We start from the raw sequence: 24,230 nt of genomic DNA, 5'->3' as shown, positions 1-24,230 counted from the left end.
AAAAGGAAGTGAAACAAATATGACATCTTCAGTCTGCAAAATCAGAAAAGGGATCCATGTAAAATTCATACGGCAAAGAAGAAGATAGCCCAGGTATTTTGCATTTCACCTGCACCAGCTGGGCTGAAGAGAAGGAGGAAGATGGGTAAAGGCAGCAGGAGGAATATCTGAGTTTAAGATGCAAGTCATAGGATGGGAAGAAAAGCATTCACATAAGGCAAAATTTTTTTTTATAGTAGTTCTGTATCTGGTGTTTATGTAATGTAATAAAGTGACAGTCCTGTAAGTATCCTTGTAGAGAGCATTTGAAAAAGCATCAGCCTGTTTCCCATGACCAAAGTCCATGATGAAAGTTGACTTGTACTCTCTGGAAAGCAATGCACTTCCCCTAGTAATAGACAGTACATTTCTTTGGCACAAAGCAAGTGCTTGCAATGGGTGAATTAACATGACTGACAGAGTTCTCTTTATAACAGCTCAACATAATGGAATTTACCCATTTCTCTTCCAGAAATTTTGCTGAAAGATAATATTCACCAAATATCTTCAACTTCATGCTCTCGTAAAAGCATTTTTTTCATTTAAGAGTCTACTTTTGTTACCTGGACTAAATCAGAGTATTTAAATCTATTCTATCTCCTTGAATCTTATTTTAAGTCTCATACATGGCATTCTAAGGATATTGTGCCAAGTATATATAAAAATATAATATTTCATACCATTTATTTGAAATATTTTGAATAGTTTATCTTGTGTAGTGTTATGGTACCACATACTGTGGGTAGATCAGCAAGCACAAGCATATTCTTTATGCTAAACTTTAAAATCAGAAATGCAGGTTCACATAATTTTATCTTTAGACCATGCCGTGAAATTGTAGTTCTGAGACATGAGGTTTAAAAAGCATCTCTTTTTTGACCGGCTGAATATCTTTCATTATGCTTAAGAAAGTAGATGGCAAACAGTAGTCAAGGAGGAGTAGCAAAGCAAATGACAGAATAACACATAACACAATGCTGCTGAAAAGTAAGTGGTATTAATCTTTAAACTCTTTCCTATTTTCTATGGACATCACATGGCTGTGTGAGGATTTATCTTCCAGAAGGGATTCTGCTGGGGTTACTTATGAGGTTTTTCTTGTTTTCATGGGGGCTTATTTTCTTTTTTAGATCAGCTTCAGTGCTTCTTGATCTAAAATGAGCTGAGTCCTGTCCAGTCTGTGTATGCATATTCCAAACAAGTAGCCCTTTTATGTCCTTATTAATCTGGGAACATTATACAAGTTTGATGTAGACAGGGAACTTGGGTATGCACAAATCTGTTTATTAAAGAAAATAAACTCAAAGTGTAAAGTCCAGTAAGAAAATAGAAACTTTGCAAGTCCTTCATAAAAAATAGAGAAATTGCGTCCTAGCATTTCTTGTCCCAACTTTCTGTTCTCCTTTCCATTGATGTGTATTTACCTCACTGTGTTGTGCAGAGTTTACTCTTTTTACAAATACCTAGTTCTGCTTCCTATTGGCTATTACATGATCATGGTACATCTCATGGATTCTCATCCAAAAGTCTGTCAGCTGAGTCCTTCAGATTCCCTAAACTGATTGAAAACCACCTCTTTTGGAAAAAAGCTCTTTTGGAAAAATCAACATTGGTTTCTCTCCATCTTCTAATGTGTCTTCTCATTTGATTAAAGTTGCCTTTTGGTAGTCATTGGTAAACTGTTATCAGCTGATACAGTCAATATAAAATGTGTAGATTTTATGTCTTGAACTCCTGTTTTATTTATGAAAACATATGGAAGTTGGTTTGTGTGCTCCTGGGCTGTCCATCTGCCTCTCTTCCTCCCTGTTGGTTTCAATAACATAGTGGTCTCCTAATCATCCCTGGTCAATGCATTTTAATTCTTTTTCCTGAGCTCCCTTCTATAAGGAGCTTCAGGTTTCCTTTTGAGAGGGAATGTTTCAGTTTTCAATAGTATGTGAATATGGGGCCACATCATACACAGCTCCTCCAAAAACAGTAGATGTGCCACAGAAGAAGCTTGCTGACCAGATGTGGATTTTGTGAACACAGCCAGCTCAGCCCGGAGAGACAGCTCTCTGTTGTTGATACAGGTCAGAACCTGGGACTTGTTCCCTGTAGTGACCTAAGAAAATTGACTCAGGAGATCTTTCAGTCTTATATTCCTACCTAGCAAAAGATGCAGGCACTTGTATGACAAAATTTAGCAATTCCAATCTTGAGTGTTCTTAATAGAGGTATGTGAGATACACGTATAGTATCTGTGTACAAAATTAGGCCAGTTATCTGGGCTCAGCTCTGACATTTTCCACTGGTAAGTTTTTTAAATGCAGTTCAAGTTCAGAGTTAAATACGTCCATTTATTCATAGCACAGATTTTTGCACATATATACAACAAAATGTTTATCCAGTAGGGAAAAATAAATGGCTGACAACAAACTGCTTTGTTTTCCAACAGATTTCTAAAAATTACCTCATGAATACGCAATGTACCTAACTTTTACTGTTTTACTGTTTACTGTTCAATTAAGGTCTTGGCATTGACAAGAGAACATCTTTACCACAGAGCAATTCTCCTTGGGATGATACACTTTTCAATATATCCATACATGCAGCAATAAGACATGGAAAATGGAAGTTACTAACTGGATATCCAGGTAACAAAATCCTATCTCCAACCCACCACAAACACAATTTAATTTTGTTTCATGTATTTTAATTTCTTTGAGTAATTCTGCTAATTTCTTAGGTTTTTGACCACATGCAGAGATCTAGAATGAGCACTTCTAAAATCCAAACAATGTGGTTTTTTTTCATTTTCCAAATATTTTGTCTTCGACTTATTTGAATGGTAGGGGAAAAACTGTCATAGAATATCTCAAATTGTAAGGGACCGGTAAGGAGAACAGAATCCAAGAAGAAGTTCCATTAAATTATTTTATGTGAAATAAAGTTACATAGAATTTTGAATCTCAGTGGTGCAGTGGGTTTTTTGCATAAATGAGACTCTTATTTAAGTAGCCCTGGACTAGAGAGACTGGTGCAGGGCTAGAGTTAAGGTGTGCAGCAACAGTCACAAGCAGGGGCTTGTCAAGAGACCTAGTAAATTCATCAATTACAGCAAAACTCTGTCTCCACACTGCTGCTCTGTATGTCAGAACTGACCCTTGGTCTGTTCCTGTTCCTGTAGGCTGCAGCCACTGGTTCCCTCCACCGTCTTTGTTCAATGAGTCACAGATTCAATCGTCTGATCCATCAACAAAGAAACTTTGGCTGTTTGATATTATTCATGATCCTGAAGAGAAAAATGATGTGTCTGAAAAATACCCTCATGTGGTGGAAAAACTACTCTCACGGCTTCAGTATTATCACAAACGTTCAGTACCTGTGTTCTACCCTGATGAGGATCCCAACTGTGATCCAGCAGTGACTGGGGCTTGGGGTCCTTGGGCATAATGCACACAGCTTTGCATTCTGCAAAAAACCTCTGCAGCAGAGTCTGGTTTACAGAGTCCTAGTCACATATTTTGTACTTTCTCTAATGAGTTATTGCTAATTGTGATCTTATTCTTGGAATAATTCATTATTTCTTATTCTTGGTATGTTGGGAATCTAATTTCAGTCTTTTCCCACTCTCATTCCCAACAATTATATGTGAAACGTTAGTAAAATTATATATATATTTTTTTAATGTTCTTTGTCTGGAATATACTTCTAGTGCAGAAGATAAACATTGCCTCCTTCCTTGAAAGAAACTAAAAGTAATTGAATTCCTTGTAAGGAAGGCAACGGGGACATCCAAAATTAATCAGTCTTGTGGAATATAGTGAATTTTGGTTTCACGTTTGTCCAGAAGACAAAATCTTCTGAAAGCTATTATATATCTGTATTGGCATAAAAATTTTTGCCTTTAACATGTACTTCCATCCAGAAAAGGCAAGAGTGAAAAAGAAAACCTCACAAATACAACATAATCTCTATTTCTTGCTCACTCTTGATCTATCAGACTGGAGTAGAGCGTGATGATCAACTGGAGTGCAGGGCTGTCAGATAGAAGAATCTTGACAGCCTTAAAAAATGTGTGAATAAATATTTCATTAATTTCAACAATTGCAGAGTCTGCCACTTGGAGTGCCACAGCTACATTCAGGAGTGCATGCTGGGCCATGACCAAATGGAAAGCATTTTCATGGGGAAAAAATCTAAGCATCCTTCTGAACAGTAATTAGGACAAGAGTTGCCATTTTCTCTTTAGGTGAAGAAAACCAACCACATGTTTTTCCACATAAGTGAGAATGTATCCAGCAGCTAGGAGAAGTCTTAATTCCCTTCTATCAGTGCTAAAGCATAACATCACATTTTGAGCTTCCCTATAAAGGAAAAGTATTGACCAGTTTGAGTTAGTTCAGTGGAGAACTATGAGTGTGATCATGGGGAGGATAAAGAAATGGGTTAGTTTATGCTGGTGAGAAAAATGGAAGATGCTGTCTTCAGGTACTAAATGTGAGAGCACAGAGAAGAGGAAGCCAGACACTTCTCAGAGATGCACAAAGATGAAAAGCACACAGGGAACATGTGGAGTTCCAATGCAATATAAGGAAAGGAAAAGAAAAAAAATCACACCATGAGTTTAATTCAATATGGGAAATGTGAGACTATGGCAACCTTAATCCTGGGGATGTCCAGTGTTTGGCTGGAGAAGATTCTGAACAATTCTATTCCTGAAGCTGGATCAAATTTGAAGTTGATGCAGTTTGCTAGAGTGGTGAGGAGCAACCAGTGACCTCCAAAGGTCCCTTTTTGCAGGAATTACTCAATGATTCTGTGCTGAACAAAACCTTACTTTTATTACCTGCCAGGTAAGTACCCTGTCTTTATTACCATAGTGGAGTCTGTTTGCATCCTGAAGTGGGCTCTGAGCCATGAAGAAACCAAGCCAAACAACATTTCTCAGTAACAATCAAATTGACGCAAGATAATGTGCCAGCTCTCTATTAGTGTCTCCAAACCCTGAGTTCTGGTACTGCTTCTCAGTGTCCTTGACTAAGTTCTCAGGATGCAGAGCTCAATCTGTCATCATCTCCAGAATCATAATTGCCCTTTTCCCAGCTGCAGGACCAACTCATATGAATTGCACTAAAATTTTTACGACTTCCTAGTTTTCTCTTGGGGGACTTGTGCTAATCATTAGCAAACAGATTAATGAAAAGGAAGGCTTTACAAAACCCATGCATTTAAAAAAAAAAAAAAAAGGCTGAAAAAGAGATTAAACAAGAAAACTGAAAATGCATGTACTTTTTAATATAGCTGATTCTCCACTGTGTTGTCTTAAATCTAATCTTAAATGCTTGTCTTTTCTACCTTTGATGTTTTTTCTCAGTAGAAGTGAGTCTAAAGCTCTCCAGAAACCTGTTCAGCTTTTTATCTTTCTCCCAAAGAGCTTTATGTTTCTCTCACTTCTATGTCACTTCTGCTCCTTTATGTCAGTATTTTTTTCTGTTCTATTTTGTTCACCATCTTCAGCCTTGAAGACAAAAAGAAAAGAAAAGTAGTTTCAGAGAAAGTAATTCTTGTATAATATATTTTCTCTGCAGTTTAATTGTATATATTCCTATGGAATCCTGTTTTAGACTGAGTCTCACTTTCCTTCTCCATTCATACATCAGTGGCTGAAAGCAGATGGTTGCAGTAGGATATAACTGAGCAAGCTCTTCAGATTGTTCTTCACCTTCTAAACAATCACACAGAGCCTCAAAGACTAGTTTCTCTTCCATCAGGTTGTACCAGCCTTTCCTTTGGGGCCCTTGGGAACAATGCCCAGCCTTACAATACTTTCTAAGGTATTGTTATTTACACAATCAAGCGTTTCCACAGCTTATCTAGACACTGGGAGAAACATCTGATTGTTACCTGCCTCCAGGTAATTTAATTGGCAAAACATATCTACTGTGACAGAAGCTCCTACTATAACACTGTTTGCAACTTTCATATGAACTACTATATTTAAAATACTAAATTAAAAAGATTCTGTAGAAGTAGTCTTCAAACCGGTACCTGGTTATATCTCCTTCCATTTAATGAAACACATTTAGGCTTTTCTTTCTGTCCTGTGACTTTTCATACCAGAACCTGAGTTCCTGCTCAGGTTTTAGCTAGCACACAGCTCATACAAAGACCTGATGTTGTTTGGACTAGTGCTGTGAGATCCAAGTGAGAGCAGCATGTAGGCAAACCACTGGAAGGGTTCAGGTCACTACAAAGCCATTACTTGTCTGCTGAAGACATAATCCCCCCTACTGATTGTCAGTTCCTTCAGAATCCACTAACTTACGGGAATCACGTAGACCAAACTTTAAAGCTGGAACTTATAAATATGGCATCTTGCCCAAAAACACCTCTGAAGCATATCCAGCATCAGCCAGGCTGCTGAGGTTTTCATGCTACCAGATGGGATACATGGGAGGCCTGCACTATGACAGAGGAGAATGGATGAGCACTCTCATCAGCAGTTCTGGAGTATTTTACTTATAACTTTAAGTTATAAGGTTATAATTATAAGCGTAACTGTAAGTTATGAGATAGACAACTTGTGAGTTAAAGACCTTATGAATTAAGGAATGAATTAGTGAATTCCCATGTTAGTCTCATTTGTATGAAGTGGATTGAGCCTTTAATGTGTATGTTTGTTTCCTTTCCTAATGAGCTCATAAAATAATTTACAGACCATGTTGTCCTGTAAATTAGAGAGATCCAATTGGACCATGACAGTCTTTGCTTCAGAACACAGCAGCATTTCATTCTTGAGCTTTTGAAGATTCTTTGCAATAACTGAGGCTTAGGCTCAGTTATTTGCTGACCACATCAATAGAGGGAAAATGTAAGCAACAAAACCATTTTATAAGGTATTGTATCACGTTGACAAAGCTTGCATCTTCCTTCAGTAGCTTCAGAAAAACCTTTATTGCAGTTCCCTTTTCTAACTGTTGCAGTCAGTTTATTTTACAGTGATATGATGATTTATGTTAGTTTGTAACTTACCTGTTTAGTGCAACTGTAAGTTCAATATTCTAATTGTAGCATACAGTTAGTAACATGGTTTCGAGTGTGGGATTCTGAAAGAGGAGAGTGTTGAATTACCTTTTGTGACCTTTAGATTTACTATTTTTATATGTGTCATAGTGATATGTTGTCCTTCAAATATCTTTTTGAGATAAATCATCCAAAGAGCAGAAGTTCCATTAGCTCTTATTTATTCAGAATGTTTTGGTATAGTTTATTTGTGCAATCAAATGCAAATGGAGATGTTGACAGCCATTCCCCTTTATGTAAGGCAAGTAGATCCAAGGAATTTATGTTATCCCCACTCTTTTTTTGTAGTGCATATTTATTTATTGCCTTATATACACATGGAAACATGTAAGATTAGAAAGCTAACTGTTCTCAGTCAATATCACATGTAACATTTTGGTTTATAGTAGGCGTTACAAGATGTGGTTTTCACAATAACAGGGGACTGGACTTGGGGGTGGGAGAAATTTCTGCCCTACATTCCTGTGTGTTCTTCAGCATTCAGCACTCATATTACATGAGGAAAGATGTTGTCTTACCCACAGAAGTGGAAACTTCTCTTAATGGTATTTTTAACTGGATTTTTTATGCTGATACCTAGTTTCATGGAAAAGAAAAAAAAAATCACCTAAATTGTAAAAGCTCAAGTAATTAATGGCATTGACTCACATCAATTTCAGCTTCTTGGCTAAAGTTAGAAAAGATTAAAAAAATTCTAATTTTAATTTCAGAGGTAAGCAGAACTTTTTATGTGTTCTGTTTTTTCTTTTCCTACAATCTGCATTTTAATGTCTTGCTGATATTCTAATTTATATATTTAATTTACTAGGAAGTGGCTGTGACATATCATTGTCTCACAGAGGTATTAAATTCTGTTTTCTCTCGTTATATATTAAAATCCAAAGATTATTTTCTCAGCTACAGTAGAATTTTTTTTCCTAATTATTTTCCATGGGTGGTCTTCATTAAACATTTTAATTGAACTGTGTTAGGGAAAAAAAACATCTGGCTGACACATTTAGATTGGCATCTGCAAAGAGTTGTATACTCTTAAGTTGTTTCAAATTGGGAAATAGAGAATTCTTTATATCTTTTGTGGTTACTTGAGTAACTTTCAAAAATGCAAGTATTTTGAATGCTAAATAAAACTTCATTTCATCCTTTTCCAATTTAAGATTCATTCTTAATCTAGCAAACATTTGAGCATTATGAATTCAAAAGTTATAGTCTTTATGCTTTAGAAATTATTTAAGTTTCAGATAAGTAACCAAGTTTAGGAAGAATGCTGACACTGGCTACTCATTCTGCATTGCTTACATATAAAAAAATGTACACAGTCAAGGAGTGGATGATTTTATAAGCAAAACAGATAATCTGGATCTTTTCTTGAGTCAAAGGCCCTATATTCAGCCTGAAAATAATTTGTCCAACTTTGATAAATGGGTCTTGGATAAAGCTCTGAGTTTAATCCTCTTCGGAATCTCTGAGCAGAAGAACCAGAGTTTAAACACTTGAGGTCTATGCAGATCTGAAGCTCCACTACCAGTCCCTGTTGGCCTCTGTGAATTTGTCTCTCACTTTCTGAAAAAGTGGGAAAGACTACTAGCAAGATACCCAAAACTGTCTATGCTTTCTTTAACAAACAACAAATGAGCACGAAGTCACACAGAGAATCCTGTTAAACCTGTGCCACCCTATTGCAGACTTACCAAAGGGTCCTGATGGTCATCCTGATGGTGACAGAGCCACTGGTAGGGTTCCTACCCATGTGTGATGGAGTTTGGTACACAAGCATGTGTAGTTCATATTGTAGCCATGTTTGTAATGCTAGGAACAGGAACACCCAAGTTATGAACAGGCAACTGAATCATGAAATACTTAAAGTCAAAATGAAAGATTACTTCACAAATAAAAAAGCAAATAATATCAAGCACTACCAGGAGACCCAGAACCTAACGACAGGTTAGGGCTGTCCTAAATGTAGGAACACCAAATAATTTCTGAGATGTAGCAGTTATTAAGGGAGAATTTGTTTTCCTGCCTACCTGCTCCTTTGGCAGCCCACCAAAGGCCCCGCTCCAGCTGGACCCCGAGGCTGTGTCTCTCTCATAACATTAACCTTAGCTCTGGCACGATGGAGGGGTCAAAGGACCATTTCTCCAGCCCAGCCCTTCCCTTGGCAGTCCCTTTGGAGCCCCACCCCAAGCAGGCCCATAGGTTTCACGTCTCTCTAACTATAAATAAGCCGAGGTTTGTAATGGGGAAGTAGTGCTTTTGCTAACAGAAGGGGAAAAAAACCTGCCAATTCTAAGTTTGGGGAGGTTAAGCAATATTTTTGTCAGTGGGTTTCTAGCTGAATGTTTTAACTCTTTCAGCTTACTGTCTTTGTGAGCTGCAGACAGTGAACTCAATTTTGTTTCAAGCTGGTTGAATATATGGTGTAAAGAATTCCCTGAGGTCCCAAGCTGCTGTTTCTGAATCCAGCGTTCTCCCATCTTCTTTCAGTGCCTTGCAATTCGTGTATGAGCTCATCTAAATCAGGCAGAACTGCTGCAAGGAACAGTAAAAACTTTTTTTGGCACAGAGCAGTCAGAATGAGTCAGCCAGCCAACCATGGACGGGATCAGTGACAGCCCTTGTGATAATTGCATACCATGGTTAGCAGAGGGAGAGAGGATGATGCAGTACTTCTTGTTGTGTTAGTGTTCCCTCCTGAGAGTTGTTTTTGTGGGGTGGAGTGCAGAGATACTGGAAAGGTTGGTGATATATCTGCTGCCAAGTTTCAAAGAAGTGACTACCGTCTGCCATCATCAAAGCAGTTACTGGATGTTGATCCCCTAATCCTGTCTAAACTCAATAGCAATAAAGGCAGTTATATTCTGTCGGCAGGACTATAGTTAGGAAAAAAAGTATAGTCCGAATAGCTAGATTTGGATCTAAGGAATGCAGTGTTTATTTGGACGAATCTTCAAAAGCCACAACAAGGTACTGCACCAAAGCCACAGTTCTGGGCTGCCAGATTTTGGCTTTCAGGACTGTGATAAAAATAAAAAAGCCCTGTCTTTCTTTTCAGCTATGCATTCTTGCTATTTCTTCAAGCAAACAAGGAGTCAGAACACAGTGAATACACGTACAAACAAAGTAAGCTGTGTTTGATATTCAGCAATGCTTATTGAGTAATTTTGGGCATTGAGCCCATGGTAATGAATGTAAAACTTTGATCAGGACAACTGTGGCCTGCCCAGTCATTTCATGGAACCTGCAAATCTGCCAGAAACATCACTCAATGGCCCTATTAACCAGGGATGTTGAAGTCTTTCTTGATTGTGCATATTCTCCAAGCACACTCATGAAGTAGGAGTCATTGATTTTTATTGGACAGAAAATTCAGAAATGACTTATTCAAGGACATCTGAGGCCTTAAATTTACCCTTCACATTTATACTGCTTCACTGGGAAAAAGCTTTAATCAGTCTGTCTGGACAATGGAAAGATGAATGTTGAGACCATTGAGTCACAGGGTGGACTTCTAGCAAACAAATATGCTCTCAGTTCCAGCTTACCTGTATTTAACTCACAGTAACAAATAGTTTGTTGGGTTTTTTTATATATATCTATATAGATTATAGTCAGGGAAATTCTGTGATTTCAAAGTATTTCCTTGAAGTTGCACATCAGTGTGCAGTTATCCAGGAAAATAGTCAGTTCCTGGAGGATCATGATTTCTTCCCTTGTGTATATGGTAAGAGGAGCCCTTTTTAAAAGACTGTGAACACTGTAACTGCCAGCCCAAGAACTATGAAAGCACTGCTGCCCTGTAGGTGGCCCCTATAGATGTACATGTAATTCTTGTCCTTTTTGCTTTGTTTTCAAATATTCTGTTGTACAAGTCATACTTGATGGATAAAGCACTGTCTGAAATAATCCCAAAGTGGCTATTAGTCTGGTCTAGTCATACCCTGCAGCCCCAGCAGTGACATGTTGTAGAAACAAAGTAATTCTCCTGCCTTTTCAGTTCTGTTTTGACTTTATAATGGAGAGATCATGGTCATGGTATATTAAACAACGGGATAAGAGCAACATATACATTACCATCACTCTGCTTCTAACTAAAGCTCCAAAACTAATATAGTGGAGAAATCTGGATAGGAATTTACTGACAGTTTTCTTTTGCCATAAATTCAGCATTAGAAAAAAAATCCAGAACAGCTGAAATTGCATAGCCTTTGACTGAGTGAAAAATAGAAATATTTATAATATCAAAGGAGACTTACGATAATACCCCAGTTGGATTTTGAAAAAATGCAGGAGGGAATAGAGTAGAACAATTGCATTTCTGTTTATATTTGCCCTAGAAAGTAGCCCACTGTGAAGAAATATTTAGGAATGTGAATGATTGAGAGATTGTCTCTTAGAGGCAGCAGGTATAAGATGTCTGAAATTCCTTTGAGCTATAATTGCTTGTTAACAACAGGATTTTTTTTGTAATTATTTCTGCCCACAGTACACAAGAACTTAATGTGCATTGCTTTATGTGGAGAAGTTCTTAGAAATCACCTTTTTCTGTATTTAATTTGTGATAAAGAGAAGGCCATACTATATGGAAAAGAAATTTTAAAAGGAATTGTTTAAAAAAATGTAATTCCAACACTATAAAATTGAGAGAATTTTCTTAAAAAAATAAGAGTTTCTGTGCAAATGTTTATTCTATTTATAGCATTAAATGCAATTGCAAGAATCCATCTTCCTGGCTATAAAGACTGAGTGTAGTGTTAAGAGGTACATATAATTATTAACCCACAAATATCATTGAGGAATGTTGTACTCTTCAATGAATTATGCATTTTGGATTTAACTTGTGTCAAAATATGCATTAAATGTGTGGACCTAGTCCAAACCCCAAATCCTTACAAAGCAAGCTCCTACATTTTCTAAGTTTGTTGTTTGTAAATTTTATCTTTTGAGTCTGTGGTTCTAAATACCAATATTAAATTACTTAGTATCTATATTTTTCAGAAGTGAGGATGCTGAGACCGTGCTATCACAGCACTGTTTAACAACAGCTCTTTTCAGAGCCTACAGCAGTGTAAGCATCATAAGCTGTGAGGAAAAGCAGACTTTTTAACAACAGTCACTATCCATCTTTTTACTTAATATTATTTAATTACATTTGTTTGATGACATGTTCAAATAAAGAAATGGCCTCTTCTTAAATGCAAATGCTGGTTTTATCCATAGTTTATTTTCATTGAGCTTGTCATAAGTGTTCTGATGATGCATAAGAATACAAGAAGATATTTAGGAACACTTGGTTTCATCCTAAATATTATCCTGGTAATAAGTGACTATAATACACCAACAATCATCAAAATTCTAGATACAGCAGAGATCTGGCATTGCTTAGGTTCATAACTGAGGCCCAAATGCACACACAACTGCAGGGCACTTGGAGCACCATTTCCTTCCACTCTTGTCTTAGGAGCTGATTACTGCACAGATCTCTCTGTATTGTCAAAGTGAAAGTCAGAATAATTCCACTCAAGGCCATAGCTTCAAGTGAATGTAGAGCTCATGAAAGGTCTTAGCCCATGAGCTGCAGTCAGAAGATTCCAAATTAATTAATGATTAACTAGCATCCAGGTATGCCTGTATGAAAAGATGGAGAGGACAGGAAGGGCATTGTGAGAAATACAGATGGTCATGGTCAATCGTGATTCCAGTTTTATAAATTGGCCCAGTCAAGCTGTAGAGCAGATTTGAATAGTCCTGTTTATTATATAAACTAGAGGCATTGTTTTAGTTCAGGGAAATCTCTTTGATTATTGTTCACTGATGAAGTTATATTTGTAGTGGAATCATGGCTTATTTTGGACATTAATTTGAAAATATGGTAAGATGACAACTATATATAATTGCTGGAAGTGGAGAAAGTTACTCTCTCAGCTAAGAACTCTCACTTTGTAAATCTATGCATATTGCAAACATTCTATTCTTGTTTAATGTTGTTTTAGTTTTTTTCATTGTGTGTTTATCTTTAAAATAAATGTCATCTAGATATGACTCCAGAGAAAGTTAGCAAACATACATTTATTTATTGGACTTCAGTCTCTAAAAAGACCTGCAGAATAGACCCTAGAAGCTATAATTAATAAAATTTACTGCATTGAAAATGTTATGATCTCCATTTTCTCATATTTCTGTGCAAGAACCTGGAAATGAAAGTATTTAAAGAATGAATAAATTACAGCTATAAATCCTATAAAGAAATATGTTTAAGATAGAATTTTATTTTGGTAGGCCCATAGTAAAGCCCATAGTGACAGAGAGCCCAGTATATCTGGTAGATTTCTACCAGATTCTTTTTTTAAATGGGCTCATATTTAATTTTACATTACTACTTAGGAATTGACTTCCAAAAAGCCATAACAGTGGCTACTGTTCTTTCCCTTAGGGTCCGAACAAGGAAATCCAATGTTTTCTGGTCAGCAGGAGGAATTCCACTTTGTAATCTGACACTCTTCATTCCTCTCCTCTCAAAGGCAGTAAACCAAAAACTTAAAGGCAGAACAGATTTTCAGATCATGTAGCATTTGTAAATCCTCATGCACATTTAATGATTTGTTGGCATGTACAAACTGAAAGCTTCATGACCTGGCCTTTCTCTTGTCAGTTCCTGCTCTCATCACATTGTCTAGTTATGCACGTTTCACTGAGAATTCAAGTTTTTGCATTTCTCTGATTTCATCCCTATTGTTCCAAACTTATGAGGAATAAAAAGTCATAGAAGAGCAAAGACCTTCACATTAGGAGGCTGATACAGCTTGACTGTAGCCAACAGAGCTATGCTAGTTCATACCAATAAGTATGCAGTGATTAGGAAGATATTAGTCCCTTTTTTCTATTTTTTAATATCTGGTCTCCAGCAAGCATGTAGTGGTGGTATGATTCTGCAGATGTATGCAGTGGTAACAATTGAGTCTTTTCATGCTCAGAGTGAGTAACTCAATTCTTGTCAGTCTGTAATTTCTTTCTGACAGGCTCGTTATTTCTCTGCCGATGGTATGGTTATGGTTAAGGGCAGCTGTACAGTTTTAAAACACAATTTTTCTGTAAGCACAGTGTGCCTGTTCCAGCACACTTCTGTCCTAACAGCATATAAGCCTGCTCATCCAATGACCATGGCTGCATCGGTTGTAGGATATGGTTGTAAGATACTTTATAGAACAAACATCTTGATACACAGTTTTAATTGCTGCTATCATCTCTGTTAATTTATCTTTCTGTGATGGATATGTATTTCTACAATAGTAATTATAAAGTCTCTGGACTCTGGACTAGGAAAATAATGTGCTTTATCTGCTGGTTCTCATTAAGGATTTGTTCAAGTTCATGCTGGTGTCAGCATGCCCTCTGACTTTATTGAAGACTTCAGTGCTATTTGAAAAAAATCAGATTATTTTCAAACATGATACAAGCTGCAAACTCAGTTGGAACTGTGTAAACTTCCATAAAACTTGTTTGTAGTAGGAACAAATGTAGTAAGGAGAGCAGTTAGGAAATCTCTTGATGGTTCTTCTTTGTGCTTTCAATATATGTGCTGCACTCTATCTGCGTATATTGAACCTCCTTAGTCACTTCTGTGACTAAGCTGTTAAAGATCCTTTTGAAGAGATAAGTATTTTTGGAACATTTCTTAAACTATTATATTTGCTGGACTTTCAGAATAAATTCTGAGAAGTTCAGTCCTGCAGCTAGTAAAAATTTCTGGGTAAATAATAGCAAGGTTTTGGTGAGTTCTACACTTGTAGTTAGAGTACATCCCTATAGCAGACATCTCTGGTATATGACTTCTAGCTTGAATCCGTACCCAAACAGTGACAGAAGCTATTAATGTAAATTAGAAAAAATAAAAGCCTGTATAGATCCATATGTTTACTGTAAGAAAGTTGCAACAGTAAATTCAAGCACAATGATTTTGTGCTCCTATGATATGATGTGGGTATTTTTCATTGTCAGTCTTAGTGAATTGTGTACATCCGGTTTCTGCATTGCCTACAAAGCAGAGAGGGATTTAGAAGAGAATGCATTTACTACATTTACTACACCCTGTTCTTCCAACACCTCAGACTTACTGCACACTCATTTGAAATTAGCTGCTGGGAGGAAGGAACACTGGCAACAGTGTTAAGGAAATGCAGTCTCAGGCTCTGCACTCCCTTAATTAGAAGCCTGAGACTCATGGTTAATGGTGATTAATGTTCCATTCTATTTTTCCAGTTCTTCCTTGTGGGAAAAGATCACATAAAGCTGAAGTACTTTCAAATCACTGTTGATATTAATGACTTTATTTTTAAAAGAAAAGTTATTTCTACATCTGTTTCTGACAAATTAAGAATAAAACTCTTATCCAAGAGCGTGTCATTTAACTAAACCTGACAAACATAACTGCACCTAGCTGCTTCTCTTTCCCACACTGTTTTATTTTTTTAAACTTCAAAGTCTCCAAATTCCTCCTGATTGATGCGCTGATATTTTAACAATGTCTTTGTTGTGTACTGCAATCAGACAAGTGCTAATAACCTTGAGGAATCTGGCAGGACTGTGGGAATCTTCCAGCCATAATTGTATCTTGCCGTAAATGTGATGATACTGGCAACTTCAGATGAATTGACAGAATGTGCTGTTGCTGAGGGTGATACCAACTTTCTCCATTGATTTACAAGTCTAAGGGTCATTCATTTATGCATTCTTTGCTGTCTCTGGTATGGAGTTTTTTAGTGCAGTTCTGGAAGATGTTAGAGCATAAATGCCTGCTGTATTTAAACAATGAAATAGTGTAATCAGGGGAAAGAACAACAGGAAATCCTAATTACATTGTTAAAATTGCTAGCACGATGAATTATGATCAGTGACACTGAATTTTAATGTTATAGTTAAAGTTTATTAGTTTGCATTATGAGAAAAATAAAGCAATACAAAGGTACTGAATGTAGTTAAACTTACTGTCTAACCATGTTAACCCAAGTCTTGGATTTATGTACTCAGTCATTTACAAATTATTTTAGCTGAACACTTTAACATGTTTGTTTTTCTTTAACAGGTTCTGAATGCAGAATAATTCCACTGAAAACTATTTTTTGGGGATAAGAACATTGCAGATGATTCACTACATGCCTAAATGTGTAACCTCCTCATATTTATTCAGTTTTTGGATCTGTGCCTCAAGCCGTGGTTGTCACTTGTTCAAATTCTGTTACAGACCATCCACTTCTCTGGTAATAAATATGGTTTCCCCAAGTATAAGGGTAAAAACACTTGATTGTTTATTCTTGTGAATTACTCCACATTTCTTCTTTCCCTCTATTTACATGAGAAAAGTAAAATACCTGTAATTTAAATTATCTAATAGACCCATGACTTGCAAAATAATTATTCACTGGATTTTATTTTTTATGACTAGACTATGAAGAATAAAATAGTGTTTCCTCTTTAGCTGTTTTTTAAAGAGAGAGTGATTCACTTATTATGTTCAGATTAGCACTAATGGAGGTTCAGGGCCACTATCAGTCTTTAATTAATGCGACAGATGAGAGATAAAAAGGTGATCCTTACTTGTTTTAACTGCATGTACTCTGTCTGTGCATCCTGAAGACCACTTGGCCTACAATCACTTAAAAAAAATACCATGATTTGGCTCTGAATCACATGTTTTGATAGAAATCAGATAGCCAAAACCACAAGAATCTTAACTTTTTAGAAATGGTGACTGTTCCAAAAGCGTGAATCCAGAAGACTGGCATACATACAGTAAGTAGAGGACGCACATAAAAGCTCCTGATATACCTGATAGCTTTCAGTTTTATTAATTTTTCTGCTGTTAGATCACTGGAAAAACATGAGCACCTTGCCGTACAGGGCTGGGATTTTTCGTTTGCTGTTCTAAGGGCAGAATATATACTCTGCATATTAACAGTTACTTCAATCTTAATTTTTTATGTCAGAACTTGGTCAGAAACTGCTTCATGGAACCATTTCTTCATGATCTTGCACCTTTCCTCCTGCAGCACTAGAAGTTACTGTGTACGGTGTCCTGGACATGCTCTGAATTCACTGACAGAACATGATGCAATCACTCCGTCGAAACAAAGAGGTGTTTCTTCTTAGTTCACTGCATTATACTTAACAATTTTGTCCTTTAGGATTTTCTCCAAGTGCTCCAATTATTGCAACAATTCATAGCGAAATGTGCCTCTCAGGAAAGATCATCAGCTGAATTAATTTTGATGTTAAGATATGGCCTGTGCTTACTTGTCATTCATTGGCTTTGCAAATGTACCCACCAATTTCTTGTGTAACCATCCCCTGAATCCCACATAAGAAAAGGCTAGGAAAAAAAAAAATCTTAGGAGAAACGGAACCAGTTGAAATTCGTAATTTTGTTAAAATGTACTCACCTAGCAAAACCCCATCTTTTGAAGATTTCTGTGGGATAATTAGACTGCCTTATTACTGCATGGTGCTGCCATGTATATTTTGTGTATTTAGTATTGTTTTGTGAACTACTGTTGGTGTGCTGTATAATTATTGAATCTGGCTATGATACCAAGCTCTAAGGTTTAGCCAAGGTACCTCAGTAAGGTCTTATACACTGAAATAGCAATTTATATTATTTCAGGTTTGGAAGTTGGAATTTTCTTTGTTCATTACCTCTTTATGGTTATTTTGCTGCTGCAGGAAAAGCATGCGCTAATAACTATGTAATACTGTTGGTCAAATGTGTGCCTTATTTTCCTCCATAATTAATTTCTTCCTTTCTATTTCATCTTAAGTAGCCATATTATTATCATCATTAACAATGTTTACTTTTAATCAGTTGTGGTATTTTAATTCTCAGCTCTTACTTATTTTTCCCTATTATTCTCAATAACTGCAATGTTCTTGCACTTTCAGTATCGCCTGAATCTAAATGCAAATAGTTTGTTTCCAAGCTATTGTTTTGATTCTGTCTTATCTGTTCAAATAAGGAAAGCGTGAATTCCTAGAATTAATCACTGTAGTGTTTCATTAATGTTATCTCCAGCTAATTATTTTCATTTGTATTTTAATATAGATCATTCATCACTTCTTAAACAGCTAATTTAATTATTTCAGAGACAAAAACACAAAAATGCAATTTAAAGTTTCCAACTTCCACCCAACATAGTTAAAGATGAAGTATAACTTAATGTGTGAGAGAATCTTAGAAAAATAAAAGGCTGCTGCTGTGTTTCTAAGTGTGTGATGTTTTTAACAAGGGTAGATACTGTGGAAGCAGGATTTATGCTGCTGGCAAAACTGACCATTAGCGGGGAGTAAGATTATTTGATTATTTTGCACAGAGAAAAGGCAACTGACTCATCAGAAGACAGGGTTATTGCTGAACATACACAAACCAATGACATAAAAGAGAAATTACCACAGACTATAGTGAGATGGCGCACTGTAGATAACTTAAAGTTCTGTGAAAAAGAAATATCATTTTCAATGAGGCCCATCAACCCATTTAAAAACAGGGATTCAGATTCTGAGTTTTTATGATGTGACCAGTGAAATTCTGAGTTAGAGATCCCAGCAGATCTCTCATAATAACAAGCAGATATGCACCTAAAGGATAAATGAGCAATAAGGTGAAATGAAAATGCTGGTCTTTAATTTAAAGGAAAGCTAAGACAACTGAGAAATATGTATTTTAGCATAGGGCTGGATCCCTAAAGAAATCCAGAATCCTCAACCTCTAGCAATAGCCTTTTTAGCAAGAGCTCCTGAATAGGTCTCATTTATTTATATTGGGGCTCATTTTCACATTCTTTTAAAGTTGATATAGAGATACTGTATCAAACAAGGTGATTGATTCAGGTTTCAGTGAATAATTGGAGAAAGACAATTCTTCCTACAGGAAAATACCATAAATCCTAATCATTAGGCTCCTTTAGCAGGGTTTTCTCTGCCATTAAATTTAAAGTTTTTTTGGTTTTTTTTTGCCAGCATTCTGAACAACACAAGTCTTAACTGATGATACCTTGCAAGCTCAATTATATGGAATTTAAAGCAAAAACACTAGATTAAATTTTTGTGGCTTAATAAAACATAGAAGCTATTATTAAGCTGAAATAAAAAGTCAGTTACAGAAATGCAATTTTATAATGAAAAGGCACAATATTTTCAAAGAAGCTTCATGCAGAACTATGATCTTTCTGAAGACACTTCAGTGGGTTATGTAAAAAGAAAGGGTTTATTGCAGTTGTTTGACTTTATAGTCTTACACAAAAAAGAATTTCATTACTGTGTCATTAAGAGCTTCTGATACTGGAGCAATTGTTAGTGTACTGCGACAAATTTGGGGTTTCTTAATAAATTTCTTTTTGAGTTCTGAACAAGTTCTGAGGTTATATGTTTTTTTCTAAGTAGGGTAAAGTTTGTTTGCTGGTTTTAAGCCAGTTGCAACTCACTCTTCGTCGTTTATTCAGCATATATATTCTTTGAAAGCATCTATTATTAAGGCTCCCTTAAGTTTAGTGTTGTGTGTGGCAATGAACAATGAAATCTGATTTCAAAAGTGTTGGAGCTTTTTAAGAATTGTGGTTAAATCCCTTTGTACATGTTCCATTATTTTTTCTTCTAAAATTTAGAATACATGGCCTTGTGCTGAGGAAGTTAACATTTTAACACTCTGTACTTTTCCCAGTTACATGGAAATTGCTACACTGTAATTGTTAGTACATAATTGTGATTAGTGATTGACAGAGAAAAGCCTACTGGTGTCAGTCAGTATGCAGACCATATAAAAAATATATGCTTCAAACTTAAAAAGAATTTTTCCAATTCACAAATATTTTCTTTCAGCAAGATCCAGGTTTCCCCAGGTCATACACACTGCATGTGATCATCCACATTAAAAGATGATCTCCAAATTATTGTCAGTATTTATGTGCATGTCTTTTATTCTTTGGAAGAGACATGAAGTTGTGTGCCCCCAGGCTTCCTAGGACATCTGAATCTCTTAATCTGTCACATGTCAGATTAGTGCTTTTGTGAGGCCATAAACATAATGTAGCCCCACAGGATGTGTTAATGCTGTAAAAAGCTTTTTTCTCAGAGAGAGTATGTCTGACTTGTGAGATTATAATTTATAATTCATATTTGATGGGTATTTTAGGTATTCTCTAGGTATAACTGTCTCAAGGTTATTTTTTTTTCCCCTTTTAAATTATATATGATGTGCTAACTACTTTCTGGAAAAATTAAATACATTATCCTAATGAAGATGCTGTTGCACAATATGCCCTGCAAAGTTTAGGGACCTTTTAAACTTTGAGTGTATTGGAATATCTTGTGGCAAGGTCCAAGCAGATGGAAAAAGAGTTGCTTCTCAGGAAGCTTAAATTTAAACATAGAACAACTCCTTTTGTATTTTATTTTTGCTTTTAATGTATTTTCAAAATTCTGGATAAACCAAAATATATAGTGCTGGCAAAAGTGCTAGACTGTGTGGTTTCCAATTTGGCTTTACAATCAATAATCCTCAAAACAGAAAATAAAGGCTTCTCAGGGAGAAACAACAATCAAGGTTGAAAGTGTGATTCAAGAAAGCATGGTTTACCCTGAGAATTCCATCCTTTTACACTATCTGGAAATAGAAAGCTCATTTAACCTATTTTGGAGATGGATGTGATCATTTCATAATATCTGTACTAGAAATAGGAAGAGTTTCACTACATTTGGGATAGGAGCAGGAAAGGAAAACAGTGAAACTAAAGCCACATGAGACAAGTCATGGAAAGGATTTGAGAAACATCCTAAAATACTGTATTACAGATGGCTGACAAGATGATGAGGATAAACTACTAATTCAAACCCCTGGGCTGGAGGGCATAATTATAACTTCTTGCAAGGACAGTTTTATAAGAGTGCAAGGTGTGGAAGTGCAATAGTCCACAGGATAAGTAAAGCAAAGGGGAATCCAACAAAAACCAAACCAGACCAAACAAAGAAGAATCCAACAAAAAGCAATCTGCATCATTGTTCCGTCTTTTGGTTCCTGGCAATGCCATGATCAGTGTATAAAATCCTGAGCATCCAGATAAGCATAAAATATGTAAGGTATTCAACTTCCTATCCTTGAATGTGGGGAATGTGTGGAAATTAGCTCAAAACCAGCACAAAATGCCAGCAGAAGTAGCAGGTGTCTATAACTGCTCTGATATGTGCTGCTCTGGTTCTCACTAACATGCTGTGGTGCCTAGGAAACTTAAGTGTAATCATGGCTGAATTATTCCTAGATCAGAATTCCTAGGAATGCCCATTTCAAATTTGAAAACTGCTTCAAGCAGTTATTATAGAACTGGGAATATGGAGTAACTTTCTCACTGAATTTCTTTGGATAATTTGGGTGAATCTTCACAATTCTTAAGCAATTTCTTCAAGTTTTAAATTGCTTTGAAAAACCTGGCAATGTTGCAATCTTTGAGATTTATCTCTAATGATGTTAACACTGATGAATGAAGTATTAAACATTTTTGAGATATATAATTCGTAGAAATAGCACTAGCCTATTTCCTTTTATAATTTGTAACACAGCCAGTAGAACTGTAGGAAATTTTGGAAAAAGTCCTAGAAAATGCCTCATTTTTGGATGAATAAGCTAGTAGTTGAAGAAGGTATCAGAGTTGCTTTTTTTCAACTGGATATATGAGTTGATAGAGTAATTTCAAATGTTTTATGCATAGTAGCCTGCTCAGTCATTTGTATGTATGTATTTTCTCTCAGTGCTTCTGAGGACATTAGAAAAGAAACATATTAGCATAGCTGGTAATTAATGTGGAATTTCAATAGCTGAATATCTTGTTTAAAACCCAGCTTCTTTAATTATTTATACCTAATGGATGTCTTGGTTTGTTCAGTAGAAAGGATACTGTTAATTTAAATTCCCATTAATTACTGCATCAAAGTGCACTTTAAAATATTCTCTGTCCTGGAGCACCAAATTATGGGAAAGGAGATAAAACAGCTGTTACTGCTATTGTGTCAGGCAGCATTTATTTGGCTAGACAGCTTTTTTTTACATACTAGTTGCAATAATATGTGTTTCAAAAATAGAGATTAGACACAGTGATAAATCTGGATCCCTTCAGTGAGCCTAACTGTCTGCATTCAATTAAAGTATTCTTAAAATTCAGTGGTAGATTCTTCTATTGTACCATACTGGCAGAGTCCCAGATTAGTTTAACAATTAGTGTCCCCAAAACACCAAGAGGTGGAATGTGACACCTTGGAATACTCAGCCAGGGTCAACAGATATTTCTTGACACCCACCACAGGCCTTTGCCTCTTCTCATATTGCTTTTTTTTAAAGGTCTCAGACTCTGAGACACTGTTTTAACTGACCTTATTTTTTCAATTTGTTTTTATTTTGATGAATGCCTGCTGCTGCTTTGCATTGGTCTGTGTGTCTGGAAGAGTGCTTTCTTCATCGTTTTCCCACGGAAACTTAAGCAGCCCTGGCCTTTGTCCCTTTCACTTATTCTTCTTATCTAAATAGGTTATTAAACTAGCTTTCCTGAGTCACCCTTGACTTCTTCCTCCTGTAGAGATTAAAATCTCAAGATATGTCTCTGGATATATTGAAATTAAGTAATCAATTCAAATTCAGTACGATTTAAGATAGCCCCCAATCTTTCTTTCCAGACCTTCTTCCTATTTCCTTTCTCTCTGCAGACATCTCCATGCTTTCTGCTACTCAGCACTGATGTTCCCCTAGATCATCACATGCTGATAAGTCTAGATACTGTACATTGATACTGTACATAACAACTTTGAGATAGTAATTTTTCTTTATCTATGGCTACAATTCTCCCATAAATTTTATTTTGACCTGAGCTATAAAATTCCTTTCCTCTGAAATCTATCAATTCAATATAATATTGCTGTTATCCACTGTGGATGCTCTTGCACTTCTTTTATTGTCTACAAGATAAGGTGCTAATTTTGAGTGATCTTTTTAGCTTAACCATAGCCTCTTCTCATTTCTCATTTGTTCCTAAAGTCTCCAGGAGCATGAACAGATGAGTTTCCCCGTTATTCAAATGTTCTTTTTTTTCCTTTTTTTTGTCTCTACTGTCACTAGCTATAAATTAGAAAGATCACATTATTTTCTGTAACACCATATACTGCTTGACGCTAGAGCAAGGAACTACTGAAAAATTAAATGTCATAGCTAAATGCTTACAAAAACTTAAGGTTCTGAAGCTGCAAACAAAAAAAACAAGTGTTACTTAAGAAATACACATTCTCCTGAAGATTTATTTCAGCTGATATTTTACATCTTACTTTTCTTTCGGGTAGAAGAACAAAACGCCCACAATAAAATAACCCCCATATCCCAACTCAATTTCCTCACTCTTCCAGAGCTGAGTCCTCCCTTTTATATATTTTCCACCGTCTTCTGCCTCCCTAACTCCTCTTTTTCTATTTTTCGTGTTCTCTGAACAAGTTCCAAATGCAGCATTTTCTTTAACAGTATTTTACTCTAAAAAAATTCTTCCCTGTGTGTTTCTATAGTCAGATCATTCATTTGAATAGAATATTAAAATTTATTCCATTCCTTCACAGTGAAAAGATTTTGGAAAAGCAGTCATTTAAAAAATAAAACCAAAATACCAGCAACAAAAAGAAACAGAAAAGTAAGTGCAATGAGGGAACAAATCTAGTATGAATATATTTGAAGCCTAAAAAGTTGAGATTGATTTGCTCTTTAGTCCAACTACTAATTCCAGTATGCACATATGATATTCACTTTGTTCATTTTTAGCTTTTTGTAAGCTCTATATAAAAATTTTTGTATTTTCTCCAATATTTTTAATAGTTTCCAGTGACTATTCACAGGCTTAGTGAGAACATAATTTTGAGCCAAATAGTGTCTGTTCTTCTTTCCAACCTGTATGTTATTTGCTAGTTATTTGGATGTCGTGTCTCTTTGGTTGTACTTTCTGCTATCCTGTTTTGTCTGCCCTGTCTATAGTCTATTCTTACAATCTTTAGAGAATGTTTTCTGGGCCACATCCAAGGCTGTATTTGTTCAGGTGAACTTCAGGAAATTTCAGGGT

At 36.0% G+C, this 24,230-nt stretch overlaps 1 protein-coding gene and 1 long non-coding RNA gene across 3 annotated transcripts in view; one reads left to right on the top strand and one right to left on the bottom strand.

Annotated features, from left to right (window-relative positions):
- The window catches only part of ARSB (arylsulfatase B), a 79,317-nt gene extending 61,181 nt beyond the window's left edge, over positions 1-18,136 (top strand). Inside the window, exons 7-9 of one of the 2 annotated variants that reach the window (XR_009276188.1) lie at positions 2,553-2,678; positions 3,212-4,880; positions 16,190-18,136. Coding sequence is in view for 1 of the 2 variants with exons in the window: in XM_058827333.1 (XP_058683316.1) it covers positions 2,553-2,678; positions 3,212-3,477 (392 nt within the window). In the remaining variant the exon portion in view is untranslated. Of the gene's footprint in view, positions 1-2,552; positions 2,679-3,211; positions 5,286-16,189 lie in introns of those variants that run through there. The other variant, XM_058827333.1, reaches the window with a different exon arrangement.
- LOC131573397 (uncharacterized) lies at positions 5,436-13,357 on the bottom strand. Its single transcript, XR_009276189.1, has 4 exons — positions 9,135-13,357; positions 8,799-8,916; positions 7,060-8,670; positions 5,436-5,545 (listed from the first exon to the last, which is right to left on the bottom strand). It is a non-coding gene; the product is annotated as an uncharacterized LOC131573397 (long non-coding RNA).
- Positions 18,137-24,230: the final 6,094 nt, after the last annotated feature.

This window comes from Poecile atricapillus, chromosome Z (assembly GCF_030490865.1).
Source record: "Poecile atricapillus isolate bPoeAtr1 chromosome Z, bPoeAtr1.hap1, whole genome shotgun sequence".
Lineage (NCBI taxonomy): Eukaryota > Metazoa > Chordata > Aves > Passeriformes > Paridae > Poecile > Poecile atricapillus.
This window is presented reverse-complemented; position numbering and strand designations above follow the sequence as displayed.